We start from the raw sequence: 23,840 nt of genomic DNA on the forward strand, positions 1-23,840 counted from the left end.
CCCGCCTTGTTTTATTTCACCCACCTCTTTTTATTCCCTAAGCTAAAATCTATAATTGAAGGATGAAAGTTGCTGGAAGTTTTTTCACTTGGTTATACTATAAATTAAAGATACCAAGAAATTACATACTTGGTTTAATCCTTTATCCAAGTGTAAGCAAACAAAGTTCAGGACTGGGGCAACTCATATAGAAGCCAATGAAGAAACGAATGACTTCGCATCACTTGCCTTAGTATCCCATGATGCAAAGCACATATCCTTATGGGTATGTATAATGCTATGCATTATGGGAAGAGTCACTACCCAGATAAATAATCAAGGGTCACTACCCAAATAAAGGTCTCGACCTTTATTGAGGTCTCTTCAGTGGGATCCAGACCCAGAGGGGATACTAAGGTTGAAGTAATGCAGAAGTCATATTTTTATATACGAGTTGCCAAAAGGTGTCACACCTTATTATTATACAAGTTGCCAAAACGTTCCCATAATGCATAGCATTATACATACCCGTAAGGATATGTATTTTGCATCATGGAATACTAAGGCAAGTGATGTGAAGTCATTAGCTTCTATATACGAGTTGCTTTAGTCTTGAAAATACTTCAGGTGCAAACTTTATATGCTTACACTTGGATAAAGGATTAAACCAAGTATATAATTTCTTGGTATCTTTAATTTGAAGGATGAAAGTTTCAAGAAATGAAGGAAATTAAACAGAATACAACAGAGCAATCAAAGCTGTTCCTTTAGAACAGTTCCCAAGATGATTTCAAATGTGGGAAAAATGCAGGTATGGGGCAGTAGGAGAATATTTAAAAGGTAGCTCATAAGCGTTTATGTACATTTAAATAAATTACTGTATTTTTCCGTGTATAAGACACCACCATGTATAAGATGAACCCTACTTTTTCAAACCGAAAATTAAGAAATCAATATTTTAAACATCTCCACTGTCTAATCATACACTCAGGTGGGAGGAGATCCAAACTGTCTCTCTAAATCTTTATTTCCATGTTCTTTTGCATAATTGATAACTTTTAACTTGAATTTTGAAGAATATGACAATCGTTTTTTATTTTCGGACATTTTTATGGGCTAGTGCTCAAAATATTGTTAATGCATTAACTTACCTTACCAATGAGTTGCAGACATATGAATGCTTTCAGAGTTCCGATTGGTTTATTCAGAACCAGCCATTAATGACATCAATCGACAGAGTTAACAAAGGCTAGTGTTGGCGGAAGCCTGTTCGCGGAGACAAGATACCGACAGTTTTGCCACGGCAACCGTGGGTCTCTAAACTGGTTATCCTTCATGTATAAGATGACCCCCAATCTTTGGTCTAAAAATTTTAGAAAAAAGTATCGTTTTATACATGGAAAAATACAGTATGTCCCAGTACTTTTACCTCGTGTATGTAAAGTGAACTTGGAAGATTTGCTTGTTTTCTACATGTTATCTTTCTTTCTGATGGTCTTAAAGATATTGCATATTGTTGATGTAAATGCATTAATGGGATTACGCACATATTATTCTTTTGGCATAGTTGTTTACTTTGTTTTCTCTAGCACAGTACCATGAAATCAAGGAAAAGGTATGAAAATTCCATTATACAAAGGTAATGCCAAAATGCAGACAATAAGTTATAGTCCAGTTAGTATTCCAGTTAATACAATGCTTAATCTAGTCTTCAAAAGATTGACTAGATTCAGCATTCAGGAGTTGATGGATAGTGATATTAAACTATGGGAAGTAGCTTTGTTAAGAGGAGATCTTGTTTTAGTAATGTATTTCTGTTTTATAATGCATTAAGAATTGAATTAACTGGTAATTAGTTTACGGAATTAACAACGCATATAAAGTATATTAATTAAAGGTAACTTTAATGAATAACTTCTATATTTCGGCAATGTCACATTGCCATCTTCGGGAACATAAAGATATGGTATGTGCACTCAGGAACTAACACAAAGCAAATGAGGAAGAAAGCAAGAAACTAATATTGTTCCTAAAGTCCTAATGGTGCCCTCTTGCGGGCTAATTTGGTAGTCTTGGCAGTTGGGCTGAAGTTCTCATAATGAAAGTCTCCCAAATTTGGGGCAGTTTCATGCACCCAAATTTGTTGAGGTTAGGAACGTTTTTTAGAGCTGCTGAAGATTCTTTGAATAATCTTTCGTATTTAAACTTGCTGCGATGGATTATTTTTGTTTTCTTCCAACGAATTTTATGGTGGGTATCTAAGGCATGGTCTGCCAGCCCAGAGCGGCTGTACTGGTGAAACCGGATGTAATCTTGGTGTTCTGAAATCCTGATATTTGTTGTTCTGCCTGTTTGGCCAAAGTAGGACAATTTGCAGCTGCAAGGGACCTGGTATACACCAGGTAGGTCTAGGGGAAGTGGTTGGTCTTTGGTAGAGCGGATAAGGGATGCCAACTTTTTATATGGTCTGTAACAGGAAGTAAGGTCATATTTTTTGAGGATATTGGTTATTTTTTCAGAGGTGCCCTGGATGTAGGGGATGGTGATAGACTTGGTGTAATCTTTATTGTGGAGGGGGGAGGGGGGGTGGTTTACGGGTTTTAGTATTTTTTTTTGATTATTTGGGGGTTATAGCCATTGGCTAAGAAAGTGTTGAGGATGTGGTTTAGTTCAATAGTCAGGGGCAAAATTAATCTGCTCAGATGACAAGGCCCTGACTATTGAACTAAACCACATCCTCAACACTTTCTTAGCCAATGGCTATAACCCCCAAAAAATACTAAAACCTGTAAACCACAACCCCCCCTCCACAATAAAGATTACACCAAGTCTATCACCATCCCCTACATCCAGGGCACCTCTGAAAAAATAACCAATATCCTCAAAAAATATGACCTTACTTCCTGTTACAGACCATATAAAAAGTTGGCATCCCTTATCCGCTCTACCAAAGACCAACCACTTCCCCTAGACCTACCTGGTGTATACCAGGTCCCTTGCAGCTGCAAATTGTCCTGCTTTGGCCAAACAGGCAGAACAACAAATATCAGGATTTCAGAACACCAAGATTACATCCGGTTTCACCAGTACAGCCGCTCTGGGCTGGCAGACCATGCCTTAGATACCCACCATAAAATTCGTTGGAAGAAAACAAAAATAATCCATCGCAGCAAGTTTAAATACGAAAGATTATTCAAAGAATCTTCAGCAGCTCTAAAAAACGTTCCTAACCTCAACAAATTTGGGTGCATGAAACTGCCCCAAATTTGGGAGACTTTCATTATGAGAACTTCAGCCCAACTGCCAAGACTACCAAATTAGCCCGCAAGAGGGCACCATTAGGACTTTAGGAACAATATTAGTTTCTTGCTTTCTTCCTCATTTGCTTTGTGTTAGTTCCTGAGTGCACATACCATATCTTTATGTTCCCGAAGATGGCAATGTGACATTGCCGAAATATAGAAGTTATTCATTAAAGTTACCTTTAATTAATATACTTTATATGCGTTGTTAATTCCGTAAACTAATTACCAGTTATGTCTAACCAGCGTATAAGTCTTACTACTAGAATTAAGAATTGAATTAGGAACATATCGTGATTTACTGAATTTCACAAAAATCTGACAGAATACCACACCATAGGTTGTAGCATAAGCTTCAAGTGATTGAGAATGGATAATAAGCTCCAGATATCAAATGATAATTTATAGAGGAACAGAATGAAAGAGGATAATTGTGACATGTTAAATGTCGCAAGTCTTGAGGTCACTGATATTTAATTATATATTAAATAAATAAATAAATATATATGATGTTGCTATAGCATCATCCTTTAAAGCAGCATTGCACATGTTATTCAGATGAGTCTTTTATTTTATAAATATTTGCAATATTGCTGATAATTTTTATTTGTGGCTCGCATCTATGATAGGTTTTATTTGTAAACATATAGTACATTTGTACTATGGGTGGTCTAAGGATTTTTTTTTTTCATTTATTTTTTATTTTTTGGGAGGATTTTTATTTATTTATTTTTTTATCAAGAAAGCCTACTCTAGAGATCAAATATTAAATTATTTTCAAACCACTTTGGACCTCCAATAAGAGAGGTGGTGGTCTCAGTGAATTCATCAGGATTCAATGAAATTTAATTCAATATCCACTTAAAGAGATTTGCAAATATCCATATTCATGATGAAATTTTAAAAATTACCAATTTAAAATTATTTAGCTGAATTGGTACTGAATTTTATTATTATTATTTGTGGTAGGTGTCCTCCCACGAGGAGTCTGAAGACTCATTGTGGGAGGACACCTACTGTACAACTCTCCGAACCTCTACTACCAATCACCTACATCAATACCATCTACTGCCCACAACCACCACCACAGCTAGTATTTTTTGTCTGTAAATTTGTGAATTTAATTTAAATAAAATATTGATATTTTTCTTAGAGCCAGAGAGATTACTACTGACCTATATACAGATGTAAATGAGTATCAGCATTTAATTAATAGTTCTCTTGAACTTTTTACATGAGATATCGAGTAAAGTGTAAGTCTAGTATTAAAATATGGGCCTCTAATAAGCAGGGTGGCGGTCTCACACTGGGCAGTGAAATTCATCTTTCCCCTAAAGAAAATCATAAAATATCCATTCCCAAGTGAGGATTGGAACCCACAACTAGTTGGTTGGAGAGGCTCACCATCCAGCCAACCAGGTATATGGCATTGGAAGTATTTTCCTTTAGACTGTGTACTGGAGTGTGTTTGTTTGTTCATGAATATTATTTTGTGATATTATTTAAAAAAGTGAAATATAAGATCTGATGATATTGGAGTCTTGACAGATAATTTAGAGGGAAAATTGTTGATAGGAAGTTAGTAATGATATGATGTTTTCATGTAGTACTATCATAATATTCTGTATATCCCACAATAATACAAAACAGGAATTTGATGATGATTAACTACATTTGAATGATTTTGGATTCCTCTAATTTTCCTGAATTTGCACTTCCAATCTTTTGCTGAACAGCAAAAGATTGGAAGTGCAAATCAGGGAAATTAGACGAATGTAGTCAAGCACATGTTTAGCCATACCTGGAGCAAATGAGAATTAATGCAGAAATGACCATTGAATGTGTGGTACAGTTTCTCAGGTTTTGAATCTGAATGGTTTGGCAATGACATTGTTCAAGGGTAACTGTCCAAGGGATGTTGAAATTCATATAAACATGGCCAAAAATTATCAGCATCGGTTAAGACCTCGTTGACAGAAAATGATATAGTTGCAAGAATAAAATGTAAGGGATATTGTATTTTTAGAGAAGAAAGAAGAAATAGAACAGGAGGAAGGCATTACTAATGATGATTGATGAACTTCAGCCGACAAAAAATAGAAGTTAAGAAGGAGTTTTAGGTTTGAGGAAGATGGTTCATTTGAGGCTTTCTGGTGTGAGATAGAAGCCAATAGCACAAAATATATTTTTAGTTGATGTAGTAGACCAAGGAGTCCAGAGAAAAATGTGAATGGCAAGCATCAGCAAATTAGCACAGGGTGCATACAGCTGCACAATTATTATGAGCAGCTTTGTATAGGGGATATATACTGGAAGGTGAAAAGGGCAGATAACGATGGAAAGCATGTGATGGAGAGTGGGGGGTGGGAAAGGGATTTGAAAGTGTTGGATCAGGTAAAAGCATCAAAATATCTATCCATAACCATGGTAGGAACTCATCCTTCTTTAATTGAAGAAAATGACCATGTAATATTCTTATGAGAAGTTGCTAAATGTGCAATTCTCAGTCAAAGGATTTATGTGGAACTATAAAGCTGGTGATTACAACAAACTTAGGAGGCAGCTTATAGCAGTTCCATGGCATAAATAACTACAAGGGAAGAATGGTAGTAGAATGGTAGAAAAAAAAAGTAGTCTGGGATTGTTTGAGAGAGGACGTATCAGACTACATTCCCAGGATTAAGAGGATAAATCAAGTAGGAGTCAAATGGATGAGTACAGATATAAAGCAGGATAAATCATATGCAAGAGAATTGGCAGTGCCTCTGATAAAGATGAGACTTTGTTCAGCACTAGCAAGGTTTGGAATGGAAAGAGGGGTAAGATAGTTCCATTGTATAAAGGTGGCTCCAAGACAGAAGTAGCAAATTATAGACTAATTAGTATCTAAGAAGTGGTGGGTAAAGAATTAGAAAAGTTGGTTATGGGTAAAATCCAGGAATGGATAGATAGGAATATGATACTCTGAGATGGGCTACATAGCTTTGTGAAAGGTAGGTCTTGCTTTACTAATTTAGATTTTATAATAGAGGGAGAGCAGAATTAGATAAGGGAAATGACTATACCATGATGCTGTTGGACTTTTCAAAGGCATTTGACAGAATAATGCATGTAAAACTATTACATAAGTTGGAACAAATAGGAACAGATATGAACCTGAAAGCATGGATGGATTGGTGTGTGTGGGGGGGCTGATTGACAGACATCAGAAAGTAGTATATGGTGGAGTGGATTCTAAGAGAATGAGGATGACTGGTGGAGTGCTTCAGGACTCTGTACTAGGGCTACTACTCTTTAGTTATTTATTAATATTAAGATTGCTGGTAGTGCAGTTAATATCTGCATTATGGGATTACTTTAGGTGGTATCATTGCTGCCATTTTATAGCTCAAATAGAGCATTGCTAGTGGTGTAGAATGGTTTCTATATCATAGGATTATTTAATTCTCAGTCTTATGACTGAAAAGTCCCCCCCCCTCTCTTACAATCAAACGCAGAGGTTTTAGTCCCTCCCATGAGATAATGGTACCAATTCCTCCAAGGGGTGTAAACTCTAGGAATTGAAATTCCAGAATGTGAAGAAACGAGATGAGTGACTAAGATTTTAAAAGAGATAGTTGGTACTAGTAAGATTTATTCTTTCGTGCCATATGGCAGACGGAAATATTTAATTGTAGTTAAAGATGTGAAAACAATGTATAATCTATTACAGGGTTTTATTTTCAAAGGTAGCAAAGATGTAATGGTGGGAAGCCAGATTAAAACTCTAAAAATCAAAAGAGTTCCAATGGAATATATAATGAACAGTAATGAAATACTTATATAGACATTCTCAAAATGGGGTAAAAATCAGTAACATACGAAGGGTTTATCAGGTGAAGAGCCAAACTGATTTTCTGGTCAGGTCACCTTCACAATGGATATGAAGATGCCCATACCAAATTTTTCAACATCGGTACTATCCCGGAGTACAGAGGAGTGCCTGCATTGTGGCTCATACAATTACTTGGGTAGCAACTGCCCCAAATCTAAATGTTTCAACACATGTTAACACCTGTCCTTTCAGAACTTTTGCTGAAAGAGTGGGAGCACCGGTAGAGCTAATTAGAACATCATATATATATCAGAGAGACATAAAGAAGATTTCCCAGATCTTCCAATTCAGTCTAGTAAAGATGGATGCTTTTAAACAAGCTGTACTTGGTAAAATCACAAAAAAGATCGCAACCAAATCAGCCAAAAATTAGCCCCAAGAACCACTTTCCCAGTCAAATATGGATGGAACAACATCAGTTGAAATTATCAATAATGAACCTTGTATAACAACTTAACCAATACAAGGCGAAATGCAAACACATGAAACTGTTCTTCAAAGAGAAACTGGAGAAGAAACAGAAAAAGCTAGTAAGACAACTGAAAGAATATGCAGACAAGATCATCAAAAAGAATTAATAAAAAAAATTGAGGATAAGCAAAAAAAATTAAAAGATGTGTTAAAAAAAAGGAACTAAATCTAAAAGAAAAAGAAATAATAAAAAATGTAAAGATGGAGAAGGTTGTGGATTGTCAAATAAAGACTCTTCAGACTCAGAAGAGTTTATGGACCATGAAGAACCATTTCATGCTAATAAAGGGAAAGCAAGAGATACAATCAAAGAAAAAAATAATAAAGTTTGCTGATTCAAAGTTTTCTTAGTACAATTATCATCTACATGAAAAGAAAATAACTAGCTTCCAAATCAAGAAGGATAGGGATGAAATTAAAATAATGGAAAGCAACTGTAAAAAAAACAGGAAACCAGTTTACTAGAAGCAGGCTACACAATTGCCCCTTCAGATTGAAGACCTCATCAACTTCATCCAAAATTTAGAAGTTAAAGACTTATCAGTGACACTATACTAATCACAGCATCTCCTTTTTACATTGCCTCATTAAATGTATGAGGATTCTATAGGTAAGTTAAACAAGAAGCTATATGGAAACTTGTGCTATGCCATAATATCAGGTTTTTGTTTCTCCAAGAAACACTTCTGCAGATATAAAGATATAAAAACTTGAACAGATAGATATCCACTTCTTTCTTATTGGAGCTTTGGAAGATTTAACAGGGCTGGAGTAAGAGTTCTTATTCTTGTCCCGGTTCTTGGGTTGTTCTGTAATATCCAAAGGAATGCAGAAGGGAGAATCTTGACAATAGACTCGAAATAGTGTGGATGTGTAATAAGGTTTATAAATGTTTATGCTCCATCCATTAGAACAGTTAAATGAAAATTCCAAGAATGCAGCCATATTTATATAGTGCCCACTACATCATAACAGCTGGAGATGGGAATTGTATCGAAAAACCCACATTAGACAAAATAGGATACCCAAGGAGCGAAAAAGTGGGATATGCACAGTTAAAAACATGACAGTGCTAGTAGGCATATGGAAGATTTGCAATCCTAATCTCTAAGCTTGCTTGCTTGCTTACTTTCTTTCTTTCTTAATCCTCTCCTATTCTACATTTTTATTGTGTCAAGGTATGTATTCTTGTAACCACAACCATACTAGAGGATAAGGCGGTTAGTCCTATGCCTCCGGGGGCATCCTAGGTCTGTAAATGCATGTGTTTCACGGGGCTGGTTTGCCTGTTCTGGGGGAAGAAAAACCCCTCTACCTCTGTATGAAACCAGCTAACTCACCTTTCCTTGAAAGAGACCAGATAAAGGTTCCTCACATCACTGACAGGAATCAAATCCAGGTCTTTCCAACCAAAGGGCTTTGTCTATACCGACTGAACTACAGAAGCTTCCAAGCTTATACATACTTGAATCAAAGTATTGATACCAGTGTTGATCAAATTTATATTTTTCCTTTCCCCTTATAAATAGAATAATTCAGATAAAACATCTTGACATCAACATATCAAATCATAATATAGTTCTACTTAAATTCCACTGCAGGGAACAAGTAGAGATCAGTTCTGGATCCTGGAGACTTCCGCACTTTTCCGTTAATCTTTTCAACCAAATTCCAGATCCTCTGTTCAAATTGGAATAATGTTACCTGGAACTGGTTAAAATTCAAACAAGCAATAAAATAATATGATTGAATGGGGAAAGGAGCAGACTTTCCTCAAAAGAAAGTTGAAAGACCTGTATAAAGAGAGAAGCTGGTTCGTAGCAAACAAACACAATGGTATAGAATCTTCTTGAATGGCAGTCAGTCTCAAGTAGAGTAATGTGGGCAAATATGAGAATGGGGAACTGGACAATGAGACTTATTTGTGCCTATGGTCCCACAGAAGGTTCTACTAAGGTAGAAGTAGAGGAATTTTTTGAGGCTTTAGAAAAAGCAACTGACACAATGAAAAAGGAAAAGTTGGTCCTTGTTGGGGATCTAAATAGTAGAGTAGGAAATGATTGTGAGACATACAAAAATATTTTGGGAAAATTTGGAGAAAAGAGCAAAGCTAATAATAATGGCAAATATCTGTTGGATTTCTGCTCAGGACATGGACTGGTTATTACTAACACCATGTTCCAAAATAAAAATGTGCACAAATTCACATGGAGAGAAGAGGCTAGGAATAAGAAAAGTCTCATTGACTATGTTATTGTTGATAGTGATGTTTTCTCCCTGGTGCAGGACACCAGAGTGTACAGAGGATTTGAAATTGGAAGTGATCACTATTTAGTCTTGAGCAGGATAAAATTGAATTTCATATTGAAAAGAATAACATGTAAGAAAGTTTTAAAGCGAATAAAAGTTGAGCAGCTCTCAGATGTGAACTGTAGACTAAAATACAGAAATATTATTGAAAAGAAAATGAAAGAGTTTGAGAACAGGAATCAAACCTTGGAGATTCAGTGGCAAACTCTGAAGGAAACATTGATTGATTCTGCCAGAGAGGCATGTGGTGAGGTTGTGTGCAAGGATAAAAAAATCAGAACTCCCTGGTGGACACAGGAAGTTAAAGAGGCAGTGAAGGAAAAGAAGAAAGCATATCAAAAGTTCCTGGCAAATAAGTCAGCTTTTACTCTTACAGAATACAGAGACAAATGTAAGAAAGCTAAACAGTGTGTAAAACTGGCTAAACAAAAGTCATGGGAGGACTTTGGCAAGAACATAGAAAATAAATATCAAGAAGGTGGCAAAATATTCTGGAGGTTGTTGAAGAAGCTTAGGAATGGAGGAAAGTGTGCTGTAAAAGGAATTAGAGATGATAAAGGTGAAATGAAAACAGGAGAAAAAGATATCCTTGAAGTATGGAGTAATTACTTTGAAAAACTGCTAAATGAAACAAGCAGTGATGACAGCACAGTGGTAAAAAACACTGACCAGGCATGCAGTCAGGAATACATATCCATACTTGAAGTAGAAAAAGCCATCAAAGGCTTGAAATGTGGAAAGGCAGCTGGAGTAGATGATATTCGACCAGAAATGCTGAAGTATGGTGGTATAAGAGTCTTACAGTGGCTGCACTGCATAGTTCAGAAAGCCTGGACAGAGGGACGAATTCCCGATGATTGGAGTAAAGCTCTCATAGTACCCATATACAAAAAGGGAAATAAGACTGAATGTGAGAATTACAGAGGTATTTCCCTACTGAGTGTTCCTTGCAAGATCTATGCAAGTATACTTGAGAAACGGTTGAGAAGAATTGTGGAAGAAAAGCTTGGTGAAGAACAAGCTGGATTCAGGCCAAATAGAGGCTGTCAAGATCAGATCTTCACTTTACGACAAATAGTCGAGAAAGCATGGGAATATAACAAAGATCTGTATTTAAGTTTTGTCGATTTGGAAAAGGCATATGACAAGGTGCCAAGAGAGAAGCTATTCAATACGCTGCAGTTATATGGTGTCAATGGGGCATTATATCAAGCAATACTTAGTCTTTATTTGAGTTGTGAGTCAGCAGTTAGAATTGAAGGAAGTTCAGGAAGATGGTTTAATGTTAAATCTGGTGTGAGACAAGGATGTACATTATCCCCTCTGTTATTCATTATCTATATGGATCACATTATGAAGGAAAGTGGTATTAAACCTGATATCAAAATTGGAGATGTTAATGTCAGCTCTTTGCTTTATGCGGATGATGTTATACTTCTAAATAAATCCGCTACAAGTCTGCAAGATTCTCTGACTAAATTGAATAGCTGTTGTAATAGATATGGTATGAAGGTCAGCAATAAAAAGACAAAGACAATGAAAATAGGCAGAATCATTGAAAATGTCAACTGTGTTGTGAATGGAGAACCTGTGGAACAAGTAAAACATTTCAGCTACTTAGGCACAATTTTTACTGAAGATGGTAAACTAAATATAGAAATAGACAACAGAATCAGCAAAGCTGGTACCGTGGGAAGTCAATTGAATAAATTCATATTGAATAAGAGAGAAATTAGTCGGAACACTAAATTAGCTGTATACAAGACTGTGTTCAAACCAATTTTAACTTATGGATCTGAGAGCTGGGTCAGAAGTAAAACACTTGACCAAAGACTAGAGACCGCAGATATGAGAGTCCTGAGAAAGATTAGAGGCGTGAACAGATGGCATCAATGGCAATATCATATTAAAAATGAGGATATTAGGAAAGAACTTGACATTGTCAGCATCCAGGAATGCATTAGCAGAGCTAATCTCAGATGGTATGGTCACTTAAATAGAATGGGAGAGGAAAGATTAGCAAAACAAGTGTTCTCTGCCAGGTTGGCAGGAAAACGACCCAGAGGAAGACCAAGATATAGGTGGATTGATACGGTACAAAGTGCCTTAGATGATAGAAATATAAGATCTGATAATGTTGGAGTCTTGACAAGTAACAGACTGATTTGGAAGAAAATTGTAGATAGGAAGTTACTAATGATGTAATTTTTTCATGTAGTACTGTCATATCCTGTACACCCCTTGAGGGTACATGGCAGGAATTTGATGATGATGATGATGGTATAGATTGTAGCAATATCATTAGAAACAACATAGAGATAGAAGTGGAAAGGCAGAAACAAGTAGAAGAAAGAAATTTTAAAATAAGAATACAGCAGCACTTAGCAGATAGCCCTTCGGCTGCATTCTTCAATAGAACATTCACTAAATTCTGAAAAGAAAGGACTATCACTCAAATCTGCATTCATGATGAAGACGTGTCCATCACTCATCCTTGACTCCTTTCAAAAACACTACAAAACTTTGTTTGAAGACAATAGTACTGTGGGAAATTATAACTTGAAACATTAATGGCTTTCCTTTTCATATTCAAGATGGGCTTGACAGACCCCATTACAGCATCTGAAGTTACCCCAGCCTATAAAGAATGCCAGACAAGAAAATCCCCAGGACTTGATGGTCTAGGGATAGAACTTTACTGCAAGGCCTGAGATTTTATTCTTCCCATTCTAGTTATACTGTTTAATTCACTTCTATCGTCAAAATACATACAAAGTGAATTTATAGCAAGCCATACCGTTCTCATCCAAAACCTAATAGATATCACACCTTAATCAGCAGTTGGAAAACTCATTCTCTATCTAATACTGACTACAAGATATTTTTTTGCATTATCAATAACATGCTCAAAGTAGGAATGAGATACATAATTAAAAGCACACCTAGTATGGAGTTCCATGCCAAGCAGTAAAATTTAATCTGTTTCTTCTACGTTTCTGTATCTACTCCACTTAGTTAATACAAAAAAGAAGTCAATGGCAGTGCTATCAATAGACCTCAGTCAAGTATTTGATGATGTCTGGCATCCCTTTCTGTTCCACATCCTCCAGCAAATTGGTGTGGATGAAATGCTGCTATGATGAAAAGCTGCTATCCATTATTAAAGGAGCCTATGCCAATTCAACTACCTGTCTCCTAGTTAATGGGTTCCTATCAGATCCTGTCAAAATTCAGAAAGGAGTCAAGCAAGGTTAGTCCATTGCTCTTTGCATTGGTTTTTGAACCTTTCTTACAGGAAGTTAACAGTACACGTGCTGTGCGAGGAATCAGTTCCTTCAACTATAAAGAAAAATAAGATATTAGCATATGCCGATGATAGTGAGCACTTTGAAGGATAATGATTCCATATACATCTTTTTTTGATATTTTGAAAAAAATCATCAAGCTCAGTGGATTAACAGCTAATGCAGACAAGACAAATTAAAAATTTTGGAAAGTGGTTCCTAGAGGCATTCCTTTTGGACTTATAATGAGGGATTCTCTCTAACCCTTTAGAGAGAACCCCCTCATTATACTTGGAATTCCCTTCTTCACTTATCCAATATTACCAGTTAAAGAACTTATATACAAGAACATTGAAACCTTAGAAGACTGGAAAATTGGGCCACTTTCCTATTCTTCTAAAGCCATAGTACTCCAAACCATAATTTTCCCTTCTCAGTTGTACATAATAAATATTACAGGCATCACAGAAGCTGAAAAAAAGGAATTATCTTTCAGTGCAATTTTTTTGATCCAGCCGATACGAAGAAATTTAGAAGGAATTTCTTCTAAACTATCAAAGAAGAATGGAGGATTTGAGCTCCCACTCTTAAAATTCTGCTACAAGGGTGGTCTGAAAAATTCTCAGTCTAATAATGAAAAAATGAATTTATAATTTGAAAATTATTTTTATTTTTCAACATAATCTCCCTTAAGACTAATACATTTATTCTAGCACCATTATCCCATCCCTGTAGTGGTTCTCAGTAAGATCTGCAAAATACCCATCTACAGCTGCAATCACCTCTTGATTCAAAGAAAAACGCTGACCAGTGAAGAAGAGCTTAGTTTTGGGAAGAGATAGAAGTCAGAGGGAGCCAAATCTGGGGAATAGGGTGGATATTCTAACAATTCATAGTGCAGATCCCTTAATTTTCCCATTGCCAAAACACCTTCGTGGGCAGGTGCATTGTCGTGATGAAAGATAAGTTTTTCTTCTGCAAACTGGTCTTTTCTCACGAGTTTTTTCGTCTAGTCTGGTTAAAAGATCAGAATAATATTCTCCGGTTATTGTTTTACCCTTTTCAAGATAATTAATAAACAAAATGCCTTTAGCATCCCAAAACACCAATGCCATGACCTTTCCTGCTGATAGAACTGGCTTTGGCGCTGAACAACTAACTTCTGTCTACTGTTTTGACTGGATCGTTTGGATTCTGGTGTGTAATGGTGAATTCAAGTCTCATCCATAGTAATAAATCGATGCACAAAATCAGTGTTTTATTCTTGTTAAAACGCTCCAAGAACTGCTCAGAGATTTTCATGCGAGTGCGTTTTTGATCTGCTGTGAGCAAGTGCAGCACCCATCTTCCACAAAACGTTTTCATTTGCAATTCTTCATGCAAAACATATCCTACACGTTCTTTTGAAATGCCTATAGTCTCAGCAATTTCACACCCTTTGACTCGCCAGTCATCCAATACCATATCATGCACTTGATCAATAATTTCTGGTGTTGTTACACTTTTTTGGACGTCCTTCATGTGGATCATCTTCAAGCTGGTACAGCTACTTTTAAACTTGGCAGCTCATTTCTTAATTCTTGAAAACGAAGAAGAAGAGTGCCCATAAACTTTTATGAACTTTAAACGAATTTCTTTTGGCGTTAAACCTTCTTTTACAAAGAATTTTATAAAATTCTTTGTAAAAGAATTGCATGATACTCAATTTTATCCATTTCAAGGGATACAGACAACACTTTTGCTTCAGACAGCTGTATAAAACAAACTACTTGATAGAATGACTTACAATTTCACATGTATGCTTATGACAAATGTACCAACATAGGAAAAAAAAAAAATCTTCCCGAAAGTGTTGCCATCTATGGTCAAGGCCGAGAACTTTTCAGAACACCCTCGTATTTAAGCCAATTCAATACAGCTTCAAAAAGCCATAAAATGTCACAGACCAATCACGCATGTGCAGACCTCCTATACTACCTGAATTTTCATCTTCCCCTTTTTGGAGTAAATTATTATAATGGTTCAAAAGCTAAGATTGTTTGTGAATACTACAGCAGTCTGTGTTTAACTCTAAGACTGCTACAACACTCTGGCAGTGATATTCTTTCCATTAAAAAAAAAGTAAAATTTGGTATAAAGAAATCTTGAACCTCTTTTGCTGTGAACTTCTGCAGTTGGGTACTGACAACAATACTTTGTTTCATAACTTATTGAAATTCCAAAGATATTATCCAAACAGAAGGAATCATGGCTGCCTTCCAGTCAATACCATCAAATTGAGGTACTTTAACATTGGAGATCCAACCTGTGACATCTGTTACTTATTGGAAACAGCAGAACATGCATTCTACAGCTGCCTGCTCTTGTTCTGCATATTTGGAACAGATTATGTAATGCATTGATTATTTACAACAAAACAGGTTCTTTTTCTTTTGCAGTACCCACTGCCTGTAAGTTATGGGAAGAAGAGAATTTTTATAATTAATGAATTAAAATACCATTTATGGAAAGTTAGAAAGAAACATGGATTTGAAACCCAGTAATATGACATACAAATGCTTTATAAATATGTATTGTGGAAATTTTATTGTTCAGTTAGGCGATTTTTGTATTTAGAAACAAACATTTCAGGAGATATCAAATTTTGGGCTAGGTGGCGTAGACCATCCACATTATGCAATATTCACCAGGAAGAGATAAAATTTTGTCTGTTTTTACTACGAGAGGATTTTTAAATGGTTCCATCCTCTTTGTTCAGTGTGGTCTTATGGTCATTTTCAGGGATGATTGGACAACAATCCCAAGGCGGCTAACTCAGATAAGGATAACCACCTGGGTATCAGTTATCTTTGCACTTTAGTTTCAATTAGTCTTTTGGTTGTTTATCTGCATAAGACTGGTGAAAAAGGAAAACTGATAACCTTTCGTTCTATGTTGATATAAAAGAGCTGAGGCCTTTTCTCTCTCTTTCTCATACTATCTGTCTGTCTTTTCTTTCTCCTAATACTATCAGGCTATATATGCACAAGGCTGCAGTGACCTCTTTTTTTGCTATTTCTTTCAGAATCCAAATAAATCACTGACTCAAGACCAAAATACAAAATAAACACATTTAATATAACAAAAACAATATATATACACTTGAAACAAATATTACATAACTACAAATTTAATTGGATCCAAGGCCTTTTAAAAATAAACTTACACTTAAGACTAGACTAAACACTTTGTTTTCACAATGACAAAATGTTCATAGCCAGTTTCTTTCTCTGTCAAGGCCCTTTTCCAAAGATATGTGGCTTTATTCTTCATTTTCATAGGATCCTGACCTTTCATTCAAAGAACATTTTTCATCACTCATGTAGCACACATTAATTCTTCCTGACTCAATTCTTCTCTCTTTTTTAGTAGAAATAATAGTTAGATCTGGTGTCCTTAAAACAGATGAAACTTCCTAATCAGAGTTTTCTCAAACATTCCTTTAGAACATAAATAGCAATTTCTTCTTTTATTCGCTAATGCTTATCGACAGTCTTAACTCTTCCACTTTAAAAAATTCACAGTTCTACAATTCCCTTTTCAGAATCTACTACTAATCTTCCAATCAGTGTTTCCTCGAATATTCCTTTTAAAACATCTATAGCAATATTTTCTTTTATTTATCAATACTTATTCCATTTTGAAACTTCATAGTTCCACAATTCCTTTTTTGGAATATATTATTAATTTTCCTCCGAATCTAATTTTCTCTCCGAACGCTCTCCTGTTTATTTCTCCATTACTACGATAACAAACGTTTCTGTCAGCTGTCAATCACACATCAACCTTCTCAACAAGCATGTGCACTTCATGAAAATGGCAAGCGAGAAACTAAATATAATGGCTGACACGATGTCTCCATTAACGACAAGAGAATATCTTCATAAAACACAAAACTTAATATTTTAAATTACAATAAATTTGTTTAAAGTAACAACTATTTAAATCCAGTAAGTACATAAATTTTTAACTGCTTTACATATCATTTTTTGACAAAACAATTTCAATAACGGGCACATCGCAAGTGCCGACAATGCGTGTTATGAAACTAAAACTAATAAACATTCTAACATAACCAGTACGTAAAAATATTCAGAATTTTAAATTATGATTTTTTTTACAATACAAAGACAATTGATGTGAAGTCATTAGCCTCTATATACAAGTAGCCCAGTTGTGAAGTTACTTCATGCACAAACTTTGTTTGCTTACACTTGGATAAAGGATGAAACCAAAAATATAATTTCTTGGCATCTTTAATTTGTAGTATAACGAAGTGAGAAAACTTTCAACACTGACTCAGAAAACTCATTTCACTTATTCACCACTCTGCAAGCAAAAAAAAATAGTCCTCATGCCCTTGCTAGCCACACTCTTACCCAACTTCCAGGGATGACCTCTTGTTCTGCCCCTTCTAGCCAAGTGATGACACATTTTCCTTGCATCAATCCTCTAAAAGCCTTTTAACAACTTAAATGTTTTTATCATATCCTCTCCTTTTTTTTTTCTTCTGCCTATCAATCAACTTTTCAATCTACAAACCCTCAGTCTATCCTCATAGGGAGCATTCAATAGATCACCCTGAATCTTGGTCACTCATCTCTGGATCCTCACCACCACTTCCTCATTCCTAAGAAACCAAGGTGACCAGACCTGACCACAGTAATTCAGATGTGGTCATATCAAGGCTTTATAAAGAAGAGTGACAACTCCCTTATCTCTGCTTGTTAGTGTGCTCTTCAATAACGAAGTAATCCCCCATTTACTTCAGTTTGTGTAACAGAGTTCCACGTGGTATCTTGTCGAACAGCATTGCAAAACCCATTAGTATCATTTTGTAGCCATTCCTTTTATCCAACTCAGTTGTTACTCTATTATAACAATTAGTAGATTACTGAGGCATGACTGACCCTTCACAAAGCCATGCTACCCCTCATAAAGTATTGTATTCTTATTTACCCATTCCTGAATTTACAGTATTTTTACGATCATGCCTGGATACCGATTGGTCTATAACCTGCTACCACAGAATTTAGGTCCTTCTTTTATGCAAGGGAATTATTTTGCCCTTTCTTCCACTCTCTTGGGAATTTTAAGTGTTAGCTCTGCATTCAGAGATAACACTTAAACAGCCTAGTCAGAGGTATTGACAGTTCCCTTGCACATTCTCTGAAAATGTGAGCTCATGTTACATCCATTCCCACAGCTATATCTGCATTCAGATTCTGCAATATTCTAAGCACTGCCAATTCTTCAATCTCTGTTCTCACATCAATCCCTGTTGTCATAATAATATCTGCACTTGTATGATATACTTTGCAAAATTATCACTCAGTATCTCAACAATTTCATCTACCTTTGTTACCTCTCTACTATCTGCACTCATTATAGTTATCCCTCCATAGTCATTCTTCTTCCTTCTTGACACATAATCGAAAAACTTTTTGGGATTTCCTTTTGCCTGTTTGGCTAATTTCTTCTTATCTAATTTATATTTATTCTTGCCTGATCTTTGTACTGTTCATGAGTTAGCTGATCACCTTTCTTCATTTACACCCTCTGCAACATTTTTTTTTTTTTTTTTTGCAGCTCTTGCTTAATGATATTTCTCATCCATCTAACTCCTACCTGATTTACTCTCCTCCTTGAGTATACAGCATGATATTTCTTCCTCAAGATACCCCTTGACTATTCCACATGCACTTTGACCTATTGCTGCAAACAGTTATATATTTTCTGCTATTGGCTTCAATCTCACACCATATTGACTCAAAAGAACTGCCATCTGTCCAACTGACTCCTATTCTTGTTGGCTGCAATTCATCTGCTGTCATCAGCAGTACCCCCCCCGCATCCTTTCAATCTTCCCTGAAATACTAAATTCATTACATTTTATCCCTGTAATTACATCATATTCTGTTAGCCAAGTCTCATTAATGTTATATAACTCTATATAACATTAATGAGATAACTCCTATAACTTTAACTTTTGGCAAGGTTGCACTAACCAATGCCAAAAACTCCTCCCTGTTGTTCCAGATGCTTCTAGATTTTTTGTTCATTGACACACTCATTCACTTCATGGGTGCCTTCACACACACTTACATCTGCCCTAATTTCTCTATTTTTCATGACTTTGTACTTCACTTTATGTCCTCCAAACTCAGGCCATAGATCCATAAACGCTCTAAATCATTCTTTTTATACAACCTGCCTATTGATTCGATATGATTATATTGATACAATTATACTGATTGATTCAGTATGATAGATATGGTTATGAAGAGGGGTAGTAGTAATAATCGTAGGGATAATAATAACAGGTTGCAGGATCATTCAGATGTATTTTAAATTATGAATTTTATCTTTTTTCCTTGTTCTTTGAGCTGCGGTGCAGTAGTTTACTTAGATTTAAAAGTAGTATTCTAATGTAAAAATTAAACTTTCTTTTGGTAAAAGGGGATATGCTTTAAAAAAATTGCCTTTAGCAGAAGACACAATCAAAAAATAAAGTAAATACTCAGTATATAAAGGAAATTAAATATTCAAGCAATTGCTGTAAGTAATTTTAAAGAAGTCACTTTTGGTTTCTTTAAAACTGCAAGACTTTAAAACTGAATCATATTTTCTAAATTTAACTCCAGATCTTTACCCAATTAATTAGGTTTTTAGATACCAAAGCATTCTTTAGCTGGAACAGCAAGTCAAGAAATATATCTGAATGGCCAAAGGAGCTTTTTACTCCATGGATCACATTTTGTAGTGACTTTAAAGATATTTGGAAGAAGGAAATGCAGAAGAGAAATAAGCAGAAGTAAGTATTTCTTTTTTGAATTTAATATTTGATTATCTTTGAACACATTTTCTACAGAAGATATATATTTTTTTAAATGTGTAGTGTTTTCTGTTTTATGAGTGGCAGTGTAGTTCCATGATGCTAGATCTGCAGAAGACTTTTATTTAATGATCCCTAGATGCTAAAAATATTAATTACAATTTGTAGTTACAGATACCAAGAAATTATATACTTGGTTTATCCAAGTGTAAGCAAACAAAGTTTTGCCTGAAGTATTTTCAGGACTGGGCAACTCATATATACAAGCTAATGACTTCACATCACTTGGCTTAGTATCCAATGATGCAAAGAACATATCCTTATGGGTATGTATAATGCTATGCATTATAAGAAGGGTCACTACCCAAACTGGTTTCGACCTTTATTGAGGTCTCATCAGTGGAAGCCAGACCCAGAGGTGATACTAAGGTTGAAGTAATGCCAGTGTCATATTTTCATATAAGAGTAGCCAAAAGGTGTCACACCTTATTATTAAAATATTCTGTATTAGATAGTTGTTGGAAGTTATTTCACTTGGTTATACTATAAATTAAAGATACCAAGAAATTATATACTTGGTTTAATCCTTTATCCAAGTGTAAGCAAACAAGTTTGCTCTTGAACTATTTTCAGGACTGGGACAACTCGTATACAGAAGCTAATAACTTCACATCACTTGCAAAGCACATATCCTTACAGGTATGTATAATGCTAAGCATTATAGGAAGGCTCACTACCCAGACCAGTTTAGACCTTTATTGAGGTCTTGTGAGTGGGAGTCAGACCCAGAGGTTGAAGTAATGCTGAAGTCATATTTTCATATAGAAGTAGCCATAAGGTGCCACACCTTATTATTAAAATATTCTGAATTAGAGATAGTTGGAAGTTTTTTCACTTGATTATATTTTTCCAACAACTATCTCTAGTCATCAGTGCCTTACTGGAAATAAATGTGGATCCTACTTATATCCACATGATAAAAGAAATTAACAAGAATCAGACCACACAAATAATGCTATTTGATCAACCTATAAATATAGATATAAAGAGAGGGGTCTGCCAAGGCGATGTGATCTCCCCAAATCTATTTACCACTTTAGAATACATTCTGAAAAAAATAGACCTAAACAGAGGAATAAGCATAGATGGTGAAAAGCTACAAATTCTTATGTTTGCTGATGATCTAGTACTGATATCCCACAACCCAAAAGACCTAGAAGAAATGGGTGAAAAAGTATACACAAACAGCAGTAAGATAGGCTTAGAAATGAATCTAGAAAAAACAAAATGGATCAAAAACATCTACACAAGTGACAGTCACCTATGTATTGATAACATCCCTATAGAACAAGTTGACTCATACAAGTACTTAGGACAAGCAATAAAAATGAATAATGATTTATCTGAAGAACTAGCAAAAAGAAAGAAAGCTGCATCGCTATTCAACAGACTAAAAGAAACACTTACTGATCCAAATCTTGACATCTCTCCTAAGGCAAAACTATTCAATAGTAATATTCTACCATCACTCACATATGGATCAGAAACATGGAACATGACAAGAAAAGAAGAAGAGACTCTCAGAATAACTCAGCATGCAATAGAACGCAGGATTTGTAAAATCAGCAGAATGGAACATGTTAGAAACACGGAACTAAGAAAGAGATCAGGCATAAAAGATGTGGTAACTGCAGTATATGAAAGCAAGATGAGATGGGCAGGTCACATAGCCAGCCTCAGGGATAACAGATGGACATATAGAATACTCAACTGGCAACCAAGAATAAAGAGAAAACCAGGAAGACCACCTACAAGATGGGAAGATCCACTAGTGAAATCTATGGGTATAACATGGAAGAGAGAGGCTCAAGATCGAGATCGTTGGAGGCATCTTTGTGACCTGCACTCATGAAGAAATCCTGAGCGAAACACGGGTCCATCAAGGTAATATCTAATCCTTTATCCAAGTGTAAGCAAACAAAGTTTGTGCCTGAAGTATCTTCAGGTCTGGGACAACTCGTGGCAAAGGTGGACTAGGTTCTCATCGCTTTCCTTAGTATCCCATAATGCAAAGCACATCTCCTTGCGGACATGTATAATGCTATGCATTATGGAAGGGTTAGTTGTTGCTTACACTTGGATAAAGGATTAAACTAAATATATAATTTATAGTCTAACCAAGTGGGAAAAAACTTCAAACATCTTTCTCTAATCCAGAGTAATTTAATAATAAGGTGTGACACCTTTTGGCAACTGGCATTTGGAAATATGAGTTCTGCATTGCTTCAACCTTGGTATCACCTCTGGGTCTGGCTTCCACTGAAGAGACCTCAATAAAGGTCGAAACTGATCTGGGTATAGTGACCCCTTCCTACAATGCATAGCATTATACATGTCCGCTAGGAGATGTGCTTTTCATTATGGGACACTAAGGAAAGTGATGAGAACTTAGTCCACTTTTGCCACGAATTGCCCCAGTCCTGAAGATACCTTAGGCTCAAACTTTGTTTGCTTGCACTTGGATAAAGGATTAAACTAAATATATAATTTATATCTCTAATCAACTAACAGCTCCATTTATCCTGGCTGTTCACTGAGTCTAGCTACTGAAAAGTGCCTAAGGAGTATGAATGTAGATAAAATAAGTAGCTAATTTCATTTGTAGTTAAGATTTTGGAAAAATTAATGAAAGACAGTATACAAACTGGGACAGATCAAGGTAATATCTGTGAGGGTCAGCATGGATTTCTTAAGAGAATCTCTTGTTCAGTAATTGCTTACTCCCCTTTATAATAAGTAATGTGAGCATTTGATGAGGAAAAGCATATGAGTTTGACATGGTGCCACATGATAAAATTGATATTTAAGTTTTAGCAAATTCAGTTTAGATATCAGGTTAGTGAATTGAATTGGAAATTGGCTTTCTGAGAGATATCAGAAAGCCAAGAATAAAGGATGATCACTGTTCTCCATACACCACTCTGATATCTCTCAGAAAGCCAATTTCCAATTCAATTTCCAAATCCATGCATGTGATCTTCCTTTACTCCATACAGGAATAAAGGAAGATCACAAGTGAGATTTCACAGGGCTCAGCACTAGTAGTTTTGCTGTTTGTCAATGATGTTGTCACTGTACTTCAGGGAGATATTGAGTTGTTTGCAGATGATGTGATTCTTGGAAGGGTTATTAGTAATAGTGCCGATATGGTAGCACTTCAGGAGGATTTGAATAAGTTGGACAAATGGGCTAATAAATGAGTGTCAGTTTAATACAATTGAATGTAAGGTCTTGAAATTTGGAATACCAGTGGAAGAGTGCATACTCAGTGGGCAGAACTGTACTATAGGAAGTGGAGGAGACAAAAGTATCCTGGATTGATAGTCTAGAAATTTGAAGTTTAGGGAATGTGTTGTGAAGGTAACTTAGAAGATTGCTGCAATACTAAGGATGGAACCAGCAGAGAAAAAAGAGTGGTGATTTGGTAATTCCATTGTGTAAAGCTGGTCTTACCACATCTGGGTTATTGTGTTCATATATGGTCATCACCAGGAATTGAAGGGGATGAAGTAATATTGGAAAGGGTACAGAGAAATGTAACAAAAATATCAGGGCTGTATAATATTGGATATGATAATTGATTGAGAGCACATAAACATGCAGAGTTTGGTGGAGGGAAGATGAAGTGATATGATTGAGACATTTAAACTGTTTATGGGAGGTCAGGGAGATATTGAGTTGTTTGC

The 23,840-nt window shown here is 35.7% G+C and overlaps 1 protein-coding gene across 1 annotated transcript in view; it reads left to right on the forward strand.

Moving 5' to 3' along the window:
• The window catches only part of LOC150102406 (uncharacterized), a 357,402-nt gene that overhangs the window by 311,581 nt on the left and 21,981 nt on the right, over positions 1-23,840 (forward strand). Inside the window, exon 19 of the mRNA XM_090399570.1 lies at positions 19,924-20,073. Coding sequence (XP_090255696.1) covers positions 19,924-20,073 — 150 coding nt within the window. The remainder of the gene's footprint in view (positions 1-19,923; positions 20,074-23,840) is intronic.

This window comes from Typopeltis vanoorti, chromosome 10 (genome assembly GCF_054136105.1).
Source record: "Typopeltis vanoorti isolate ZY-2024b chromosome 10, IOZ_Tvanoo_1.0, whole genome shotgun sequence".
In the NCBI taxonomy this organism is placed as follows: Eukaryota; Metazoa; Arthropoda; class Arachnida; order Uropygi; family Thelyphonidae; genus Typopeltis; species Typopeltis vanoorti.